General features: G+C 37.0%; 1 protein-coding gene across 1 annotated transcript; it reads left to right on the plus strand.

Annotated features, from left to right (window-relative positions):
- The first annotated feature begins 7,414 nt into the window (after positions 1-7,414).
- Positions 7,415-9,104, plus strand: LOC142177332 (uncharacterized). The gene is made up of 4 exons (XM_075245807.1): positions 7,415-8,045; positions 8,240-8,346; positions 8,475-8,601; positions 8,710-9,104. Exons 1-4 carry the CDS (start codon positions 7,415-7,417, stop codon positions 9,102-9,104), a joined length of 1,260 nt encoding a protein of 419 aa, XP_075101908.1.
- The last annotated feature ends 2,552 nt before the right edge of the window (positions 9,105-11,656 follow it).

Consider the following 11,656-nt stretch of genomic DNA (forward strand, 5'->3'; position numbering starts at 1 on the left):
TGCCATATTCCAAACATATTTCTTCAAAAGGAGATTCATATTCGCCGCTCCTATTACTTTGTAGAGCCAACCACAAGAACTGTTATTTGTGTCACGACAAAGCCAAAATAAATGGTGAAGTTTTTAATCTTCAAACCGATCTGACCTAACCAGAATTAATACACGATAAGGTTTTTAACCTTCTAACCGAGTAATATCTGATACCAAATCTAATAAACAGTAAAGTTTTTAATCTTCAAACCGAATAACAAATTGGAGTAGAAATCACTAAGATTTTAATCTCCAAAACGAGTAGAAAATCACTTAGTCTTTAATCTCTATCCAAAGTAGAAAGTCACGAAATCTTTAATCTCCGATAATTGAGTCGAAAGTCACAAAGACTTTACTCTCCAAACTAGGGGTATAAAATCACAAGTATTTTGATTTTATTTTCAAATGGCTTTCCAATTAAACCATTATAGGAGTAATTTTTAAATAGTTTGATCTTTTATGCTAATCAAACAAATATATGTACACCTTTACATATATTATGTTCATGATCTCAAAATATTTCCAAGAGTTAGTGTAAACCTAATTCATGTCTTACAACCTTGAAAATAATCTTTCACATATATTATGCATGTTACCAAATTAAATATTTTTTATTTGGTCAAGGAATAATAAAATTAACCTTTAAAACTATATTATTCAAATCACGCATACAATTTATAATATGAATCATCACATAATAGACATCTATCCTATAAGAATAAATTTCACAAAAAAACAAACAAAGGATAGAAATTCATAAATAAATAATACGTAAGGTTAAGAAAATAGAACCCGGTCTTTACCATTTTCTTCCTTATTTATTGCCTCAGAGTTGCAATTCGACAATTCCACTAATAGAGAATTGTTGGCTTTTCTATTCTCCCCAAGAAATAGCCAACAGTTATTTGAGTTCGAAAACCATGTCATAACACGTTTGAAGACAACCTTTCATAATCTAGTGTCGTTCCACTGTGTATCTCTTTGAGTGATGAATCACAATGCCTCAAAGATTCTGTCAAAGAGAAACTGTTGCAAGTTGCGACATAACACTGTCTTTTGACACCCTCTGCCATCGTTGAACGTGATATAAAATTACTTGCAACAGGTCTCAGGTTGCCTTTCAAAAGTTTGCCTCACAATTCGTGTATTTTATGATTTGTTGTCACTAATTCTTCAAGATTGTAGTAATTGTTCATACCACATAATAATGGAAGTAATGAGACAAATGTTGTACTCATGGACTAATTGGTATCTGGGACCAAAAAGAAAGACTGATCAGAATAGCCTTCTATTTATTTTACTTGTAATTGCGCCTATTGTAATTATGGAAGTGGCCCATTTATATTTTAGTAGTTAGTTTGTTTAGATTTATATTGTATTAGTCATTTTATATTTTGGGCCCTATATAATAAGAAGGTACAACCCGGATCAGCCCCACCGGGGTCAATCTCTCCAAATCAGATCTAGAAAGATCTTTTCTTCTCTCTTCTCTCTTACATAAACCCTAATACAATTTCTCAAATCCCAATCGATTCCCAAACCCTCTAGTCCCTTGTTTGTTTAGTCTTCAGATGTCCCTGGTATTTCACTTGTACCAGTTCCTTTCTCTGAGACGAATTTTGGGAGTTGGAAAAGGAGTAGCATTGTTTCTTTGTCTGCTAGGAACAAAGTTGCGTTTGTTGATGGTAGTTTGCCTAAACCTCCTGATAATTCTATCGAGTCTAAGCAGTGGGACAGATGTAATAACATGGTAATTTCATGGTTAACAAGTTCTTTATCTCCTGATATTGCGGATAGTGTCCAGTATTCTGAAACAACTGAAGAAATATGGAGATACTTAAATAAAAGATATGAGATTGTAAGTGGAACTAAAGACTTTGAAATTAAGACAGAGCTTGCCTCTACTATCAAGGTTACCTAAATATTGCCTCGTACTTTAACAAATTAAAAAAATTGTGGAATGAATTGAGAGTTGTTCGTAAAAGTCATGGAAATCACTAAACTTGTGGTGCAAAGGAAGGTATTCTCAAAGAGGAGGAGGAGGATAGACTTCATCAGTTTCTCATGGGACTGAATGCAGTCTATGTTAGTGTCAGGAGCAACTTGCTCATGATGCAACCACCTCCAACACAAGACAGTGCATATAACATTCTTCTTCAAGATGAAAGGCAGAGGCAGATCAATTCCAATTCTCAATTTGGTCCTAATTCAGCTGCCTTCACTGCCAAAATCAACCATCAGTCTAGTCCCAACACAAATTATAAGCCTCCTTGTTCCAACACTCAGAGACAATATGTCCAAAAAGTGAACTTTGATCAAGCCAAAGGGAATATATTCTGCAGATATTGTAAGAAGAGAGACACTTAATTTATAAATGCTTCAAGCTTTATGGTTTCCCTCCTGATTTCAAATTCACCAAAGGGAAGAAAATTGCAGGAAATATAACTATTGGAATAGATTTTTCTTCTAATGATTGTACAAATTCTCCTTCTCTTTCTGTTGGTGGAACTACTAACAATGATGCACAAGGTTCATTGGTACCTGGTTTAACCAAGCAACAATATTCTCAGTTAATGGCTCTTTTACAATATTCTCATGTTGTTACAACCCACATTCGCGTACCTTAGATCACGTCATAAGTTAGTCGACGTAAATCCAAGAAGAAATTATCTTTGAGATGATAAGAATTTAATCCTATTGGTCTTAAACGATACAAGGGTGTATAAGAGTGGTTAACAAGTATTTGAAGTTAAACGAATCAAGGATGTTGTAACCCGTATTTTCGGGTAACACTAGAGGTGATTAACTGTCCCAAGAGGTCATGTTTTAATTTATTTGAATCATATAATATCCGTATCATAAGTCTTGAAATCAAACGAGTTATGAAATAAAAGTCGATAAAAGTTGTCGCAACTTACGTTTATAATTTTACTTAAACTTTAGGTCAAATGTTATTGCATTTTTCTCCCAATGTGCTTGGAATTATGGGGTGATCTACCTATCAAATTGAAGATCTATGAGTCTAGTTTCTAACTCATTAAACCATTTGTCGATACGATCTTGGAATAGAGAGATATTCGCGTTTTCGCGAGAGTGCGCCAAGCTGCTCTCTATGGGGCCCACAAAGGCGGTTTAAGATATATGGACATATATAAGATACCTCAATCCCGTTTAAAGTCATTATTTTTCAGTATATTCAGACCTTATAACCCTAAAAACAGTCTCTCAAGGTTCTCTCATGATCCAAGACCCAAACAAAGTGCAAACAACACAAATCAAATGTCGGGAATCCCGTGGCGCTAGTAAGTTTCTTGTTCTTCTTGTTGTTACTGATTTTTGTGTTGTTCCAGCTTGTGTGGTTGGTTGTTTTAAGTGTTTTATGTTCTGTAAATACACCTTCAAATTTTTAATATCAACCCTAGGTGATTTCAAGTCTTCTAAAGTAATTCTAGTGCCGATAAACCCGAATTAATTGCTAGTTTCGCTTCCTTGTTCTTGTGGCAGAATTGAAGGGATATTTCGTGGAAAATTAAGGTCAAATTAGAGTTGTTCTTTCTGTTTAAAGGTAAGGAACCTCTTACTGTATATATATTTAAGATTATCCAAGTTGCAGCTAAGTCGTTGAAGCTAGAACTTGTGAAATATATATCGAAAGGCTTGGTAGTAATGTTATTGGTTGGTGGACTGTTTTGGAGGCTCAATATGATTATTAATGATGTTGTTTGGGCTGTTTGGTGATTGTATTGACTTGTGGGAAGTCATATAAATAGGGGAGGTTCTGTCCGTTTCATCGTAAAATAGGTTGCGGTCGATACATAATAGTTACGACGCTTAAATGATAATGATAGTGTCATTTGTCTTATTGTAGACTAAGGAGTCGTGACATTTGCATAGCTTGAGATTGGTAAAGTATATACAAGGTATGTGAGGCTATCCCCTTCTTTCTTTTGCACGACTCCGATTGTACATAATGTAATGAACGAGCTCCCAAAGATACTCTACTCTTAGAAGCTAGCAGTACTTACATTGCTGCCCTTCTTATGAAACGATTGATATTGATGTTACTTCTCTTATTCTTATATTATCAATGTTGTTGGTATTTCCTGATTCTTATAAGATTCTTAATGAAGAGTTAATCCTAATAACGTGTACGAAGGATACCGACCTTACGTCACTCCGAAAGGTTCAAAATGTGATTCCAATGAGTCCAGCATGTATCATATATATGTATCTATTTTACTCTACCGAGCCGCGCTATAGTCGGCCGGGTATGGCACCTATTGTGCAACCACTGATCAGTTGGGTTTTACCGAGCTCCACGTGGCCGGGTACGATTTTATCAAGCCCTATGATGGTCGGGTATATTTTACCGAGCCTATTACGACCGGGTATGATATGATGATGGTGATGCCCACAAAGGCGTATGTTTTAAAAGTTTATGTATATATATGTATGTATCATATATTTCATGTCAGTAGCCCTCAGAGGTACCCAGATGTCACAGGTTGTATATTCTCTATTCCTGTTTACATTACTGTTCTTACTTATGCTTTCCTGCCTTACATACTCAGTACTTTATTCGTACTGACGTCCTTTTTATTTGTGGACGCTGCATGTCATGCTGCAGGTCCTGATAGACGGGTAGATGCAGCTCCCCCATCACAGTAGGCTATCCGGTTCAGCGGTTATTGGCGAGATCCCTTCTCCGGACTTGCCATGGTCTTGGTATGCATTTTTGTTATAGACATTATGGGTATGTCGGGGCCCTGTTCCGGCAATGTTGTAGCATTTATGTTCTTTTAGAGGCTCATAGACAGGTGTCGACTTATGTATGGTTTAGAATGTCTTGTCGGCTGATTTTTGTTGTATAGTCTTTCATGGCAGCATGGTAGCTCGTACCTTATATATAGTTTCTTGACAGTCTTGTCGTCCCATGTTATGTATGTTCATGACATTATCTTTCATTGTTGGATGTTTATGATCCATGTCTACTATTTATATTGATCTTGTCGGCCCTTAAAGATAATAAGGAAGGTTAGATAAAATGTACGTTGGTGCTCGGCAAGTATGGCCCGGGTGCTAGTCATGACCCTCCAGTTGGGTCGTGACACATGTATCTGATTCTGCACCTCAGTCTGACCTCATGGCTTCTGCCAGTTTTATTGGTAATGTGCTCATTCCCAAAGTAGTGACTAGTTCTCTAGCTTACATGTTGAGTCAGTCCTCACCTAATAAATGGATTATTGATTCTGGAGTATCTGACCACATAACTTATAACAAGGACTTTCTAACCAATATTACACTTTTCTCTATTCCTTACCTTGTCACACTTTCTAATGAATATAAATTTAAAGTTACTTGCATTGGGTTTTTTTCTTTATATCCTTCCATTATTCTTCCTGATGTTCTTTACATTCCTTTTTTTAAACATAATCTGATTTTTGTGCACAAACTTGTTTTGTTATTGAGATGCATAGCACAGTTTAGTTCTGACTCTTGCTAGCAAATGAGTCAATATAATTAGGAGGTAAGTTGTGATACCATATCATGGCTCCCTTCGACAGGGTCTCCCCTAGGGGTGTTCAAAACCAAACCGAAACCGAAAATCGAATCGAAACCGAAGCTTAATGGCTTATTGGTATCGGGTTAATGGTTTAACGGACGGGAAACATATTAAAATTTTTTTATTAATAGTTTATCGGTTTGGGGGCGCATTATTCAATTTTCTTAACGGATAATTCGTTAACCTGTTAAGAATATATATAATTTATTTATATCCATATATATGTATGAGAAAAGTCATCTAAACATCAAACAAGAATCAAGACAGTAGTATTTATCACGGTCTCTACTTCGTTGCCTAATGCTGAAATTTGGTGTATGCATATTTTTTACAGGGATCTACTCACTTATGGATTAAGCTATTGTTTGAACTTTGAAGTTGCAGAAATTCAAGCACTGTTAGGCGTTAGCTGCAGGCCAAACATTTCTGTGTAGTCTGCTCATTTATGGATTAATCATTTTAAAATATGTATTCTGGACTCACTTTGAATATAGACTGGAATTTTATCATTTCAAAATTAATCAGGGAGCATTGACTTTTCCTTTGCAGTTGTGAGCGGAGGAAAGACATGTATTCTGGACTCATCTGTAATGTAGTCTGCTTTGGTATGTAAAGGACTCATCTATGGTATTTTATAGACTGGAATGTAGTCTGTTGAGCATAGGAATTTTATTTTGAGTCACAACGGTCAGCAAACAATTAATACACGCAATATAGATTGAATTAGCCCGATAAACCGCATGATAACCGCCCGATAAGAGCTAAACCGATACCAATCCGCCCAATATCTTATCGGGTGGCTAGCGGATTAATACATTTAAAAATTGATAACCGATAAGCCAAACCGTTAAGAGTAAATAACCGGCCAATCCGCCCGATAAGCAGCCCTACTACTGCATTTTCTTCTTCAACTCAAAATATTTTTACTATGCCTACTACATGTAGCTTTCCATCTTTACCTTCTAGTATTGTTGATCCTAGTTCTGGTTCTTCATTGTGTAATTCTAGTTCTTCTCAAAATGCTTTGTCTCAATATGTTCCACCTTATAATGAAGTTGCATTGAATAAAATGGACATTATTTGGCACCAAAGACTTGACGTGTTCTTTTTATTTTTAGAATGAAGGGCATATATGCTATATCTTCCTCTTTATCTTCTAAGCAACAATTTCCTTGTGAAATATGTCCTATGGCTAGACAAACCAGAGTCCTATTCCCTGATAGTTCCATTCATAGTACTCATCCTTTTCAACTCATACATGTGGATACTTGGGGACCCTACCACACTCCTACACATTCTGGTTCTAGATATTTCCTAACCATAGTTGATGATTTTTCTATATCTACTTGGACTCATCTAATGGGTTCCAAAAGTAATGCATTTTCCTTTATTAAAGCTTTTGTGGCCATGGTCAAAACTCAATTTCACATTACTATCCAAACAATTAGGAGTGGCAATGCCCTAGAACTTGGGGGTAGCCATTCTGTCATTTCTTATTTCTCTAACAATGGTATTATCCATCAAACTACTTGTCCCCATACACCATAACAAAATGGGGTGATTGAAAGGAAGCATAGAACCTTACTTGAGACCTGTAGAGATTTGCTTTTCCAATCCAAGGCTCCTATTAGGTTTTGGGGGAATTGTTTGCTCACAGCAACTTATATCATCAGCAGACTTCCATCTAGGCTTCTTCACAATAAGTAACCTTTTGAAGTCCTTTACAATAAAACTCCTTCTTATTCTCACTTAAAAACCTTTGGATGTCTGGCTTATGCTACCGTACCTATTGCTCGTGGGGACAAATTGAAAACCAGAGTGATGTCTTGTGTCTTCCTTGGTTATCCCTTTGCCAAGAAGGGTTATAAACTTTATAACCTAGAAACCAAGCAGTTTATTGTGTCCAGGGATGTGGTATTTCATGAAGATGTCTTCCCCTTTTCTTCTTCCTCCCCTATTTCCCAAACCCATGTTACATTCCCACCACCTTCTTCTCCTTCTGATTCTGTTCCTTTTACTTCTCCCACTCATGATCTTGTTCCTCCCACTTCTGCTTTTACTTCTCTTGTTCCTGCTTCACTTTCTTCTCCTATTTATGATTCACCCTCTCTTCCCTCTGATCCTATTTCTTCTCTTGTTTGTGATTCAGCTCTTTCACTTATTATTCCTTCCACTGTTCCTACAACAGCTCCTCCTGCTGATGGCCCTCTCACAAGGTCTAACAGAACTCATCAATTTCCTCCCTACTTGACTGATTATGTTTGCCATTTTCCACCTTTCTTCTCTTGCATCACTACTCTAACTCCTCCTGCTACTTTTGAACCCACTACTTATTCCCAAGTTGCACCTATACCAGCTTGGCAGGATGCTATGAGGAAAGAGTTTGAGGCCCTAGAGGTCAATCACACTTGGGACATTGTTGCATTGCCAGGTGGGAAGAAACCTATTGGTTGTAAGTGGGTCTATAAGATTAAGTATAAGGCTGATGGCACTATCGAAAGGTATAAATCTAGGGTTGTTATTAGGGGGTGACACCCACATAGAGGGTAGACTTTAATGAAACTTTTTCCCCTGTTGTAAATATGTCCACTTTTAAGTGTCTGGTGGTCGTTGCAGTTTAGAATGGTTGGTCTTTATTTCAATTAGATGTTAACAATGTATTTTTACATGGTGATTTGGATGAGGAAGTTTATATGAAGCTTTCTCCTGGTCTTTCTGTCACTACTGCCCCATCTTCTTCCTCTTCTACCTTAGTTTGTCGTTTAAAAAGTCCCTCTATGGCTTGAGACAAGCCTAGAGGCAATGGTATGCTAAGCTTTCTCAAGCCCTCTACTCTAGAGGTTATACTCATTCTCTTAATGACTACTCACTGTTTATCAAGGGTTCTCCTGGTCATATGGTTATCATTGTTGTCTATGTTGATGATATAATATTAACTGGGGATGATCTTGCTGAAATTACTACTTTGAAGTCATTTCTGGATGCCCAGTTCAAAAACAAAGATCTGGGCACTCTTCATTATTTTTTGGGGATTGAGGTTTCTTCTTTACCTGGTGGTGTGCTTCTAAATTAGAAGAAATTTGTATCTGATCTTTTGAGGGAATTTGATTGTCTAGAGGTTGCTTCTGTTGTTTGTCCTTTGGACTTAAACTCCAAACTGAAAGCTGATTATGGTGATCTATTGGCTCAACCTGAGAGATATAGGAGTCTGGTTGGAAAGTTGTTATTCCTAACCCGCACTAGGCCTGATATTTGTTTTGGGGTGCAACATCTTAGTCAGTTTCTTCAATCTCCAAGAGTCCCTCATATGTTTGTTGCTCTACATATACTGAGGTACCTCAAGGGTACACCTGATCTTCACTTATTCTACTCGAACTCCTCTGATTTCACTATCTCAGCCTATTCAAACAGTGATTGGGTAGCCTGTCCGGACACCAGGAGGTCTGTTACTGGATTCTGTGTGTTTTTGGGTGATAGCTTAATCTCTGAAAGTCTAAGAAGCAACTCGTAGTGTCTCTATCTTGTGCTGAGGCTAAATATAGAGCCCTCAGCAAGGTGGTGGCTGAATTGACTTGGCTTGCACGGGTTCTAGCTTATTTTGGTGTTCACGTCTCTTATCCTATTTCTGTATTTTGTGACAACCAAGCAGTTGTTCATATTGCCAAAAATCCCGTTTTTCACGAGCGGATAAAGCATATTGAGGTTGATTATCACTTTGTTCGAGGGAAACTTTCTAATGATTTCATTTAACTTTCTCATATTTCCACTTCAAAGCAACTTGTTGATTTTCTCACAAAACTTTTAACTGGGCTGCTTCATCACCAATTTCTTCGCAAGTTGCAGATGTTATCCCTCCAACTTGAAGGGGGGTGTTGGACTCATGGACTATTTGTCCGCCATAATTAATTGTTATTCACTACTCGAGCTTGACACATGCTCGTGTAAGTACAGTTGAACGTTAAACTTTGCTATTTGTATGGTAGCCAAAATACACACAACAAAACTGGAAAAAAGAGCAAACGCAAAAGACAAAAACAAAACAAAACAGAAAAGATGAAGTACATTAGATAATGGAAGATTAACGGAATTTTTTCTGCTTTTGAATTTGTCAAATCCATACTACCAACGCTTTTTGCCTTGAAACTATTTCTTTCTTTTTAAGCGGTCGAATTAGGAGGAAATTATTGTAATCTTGTATTTTTTTATCGTAGATTTTTATTATTACCTGTTATTTCTTTCGGTTCAATTTTTTTGTTATTTTGTTATTATTACTGCTTATTGCTATTGCTTCTTTTTTCATATTTTTTTCTTGAGCCGAGAGTCTATTGAAACAGTCTCTCTACTTACCTTCTTGAGGTAGGGATAAGATCTCCACACACACTACTTTTCTCAGACCCTACTTGTAAAATTACAATGAGTTTGTAGTTGTTATTATTTTTTGTCGAGTTAAGAGAGAAAAAAAGTTACACCGTGGAGTTGTAACGATGGTTTGTTTTTTCTTTTTCTTTTTTGGTTAAAGATCAAATAAATTCAAATTAGTAACTTGAAAACAAAAAATGTAAATAAATTTTACACTATTTGCTCATGATTAGTATTTATTGGTAACCTAAAAACAATACAGACCATCTAATATAATTGTTTACCCGAAAAATGGATAAAGTTGAATTTATACGTAGTTCTAAGGATACGTGGTATAACTTGGTACAAATTAAAAAAATAAGTAAAAATATATCGAATATTTACTGTAAAAAAGTAATGAAAATACAAAAGAAATTAAGTAGAGAATGATTTATAAAAAAGCAAGATGAATCAATATCCAAAGCCCAAAAAAAAGGATAGTCTCTGCTATATATCTGTGTAAATATCAATAATCTTTGAAATGTGAGAGTGTATTGATGGCTCAATCTTCAATGTTGAATGTCCCTTACAGAAATGATAGCCACCCTTCATATATTGGAGGAATCCTACTTTAGATATAATTAAAAATACATAATGGGGATCCCATGATAGATTAGTTAATTAGTTTTTCCTTAATTCACGCCGAGATTCTCTCCCCTGGTGCGGCTATAACGGCTCTTTGTCTCTTAGCTCGATCTTGGTCGGTCTTGGTATTGGTCGATCTCTGGATCTCGAGCTCGAAATTGACTCAAACTCGGTATTGACTCGAGCTCGATATCGATTCGAGCTCGGTATTGATCGGTCTGGATCTCGAGCTCGATAACATCACTTCACATCATAGTTCGATTTGGACTTGAGCTCGATATTGACTTCGAGCTCGGTATTAATCGGTCCCTGAATCTTGAGCTCAATAACCTGGCATCATATATCATCTCGATATTATAATGACGACCCTCGGTCCGTCATGTTCCAATCTCGACTAATTATACGAAGGGCAAAATCGATTTTGACCGTATACAGATAGTCTCCTCGTTTCTCGGAAGGAATATGGCGAGAAACGACATGATTTTCCGAACTCCAACTAGGTGGGCGATGACATCAGTGATGAGCCCGGTTATGACGTATGCGACAAATGTCCCATCGGTCCTGTTACCAAGACATTAAATGTTTGTCAGTCGTTGGTCGGCCACTACCGGTTCTGAACCGTCATCATCAGGCCTATAAATATTCAAACTTTTATTCACATCCAAACTTTTTACTCAAAAGTTTTTCCTCTACTCTAGTATCTTCTTCAAAAATCCCTCTGCTTCATATACTTTACATCATAAACAAACTCAATTCTCTTTTCCTTTATTCATTAATGACGAAAACATCGAAAATGATGTCGCATAAAGAGGTCGCTTCTTCATCGCGGCCTACCGGTGGCGAGGATGCGGCGGAGCTCCGTCCCGAAGAGTTCGTTTCGGTAGGGTGCTCGATTGTCATTAATTTCAAAGTCAAAAAACCCTCTTCGGTACCGGGCCGATGTGAGCCGGTCTCGAGGTACCAGTGTTCAATCACCGAGAAAGTTCTCGAAAAGGTAAGAAGGGAATGCAACTGGGGCGACAAGTACGTGGTAGTCCCATCGCTCGAAGAATCAATTACTACCCACATGGAAGGGTTCTT

The sequence above is a fragment of the Nicotiana tabacum genome, chromosome 23 (assembly GCF_000715075.1).
Source record: "Nicotiana tabacum cultivar K326 chromosome 23, ASM71507v2, whole genome shotgun sequence".
Classification (NCBI taxonomy): Eukaryota; Viridiplantae; Streptophyta; class Magnoliopsida; order Solanales; family Solanaceae; genus Nicotiana; species Nicotiana tabacum.

Bases quoted from the DNA above. Each gene is read 5' to 3' on its own strand.
- LOC142177332 (XM_075245807.1), top strand. From the start codon at position 7,415: ATGTCTTGTGTCTTCCTTGGTTATCCCTTTGCCAAGAAGGGTTATAAA. The intron at 8,046-8,239 runs GTAAGTGGGTCT...TATTTCAATTAG, and splicing joins TGGGAAGAAACCTATTGGTT to ATGTTAACAATGTATTTTTA. The intron at 8,347-8,474 runs GTTTGTCGTTTA...CTGTTTATCAAG, and splicing joins CTTCTTCCTCTTCTACCTTA to GGTTCTCCTGGTCATATGGT.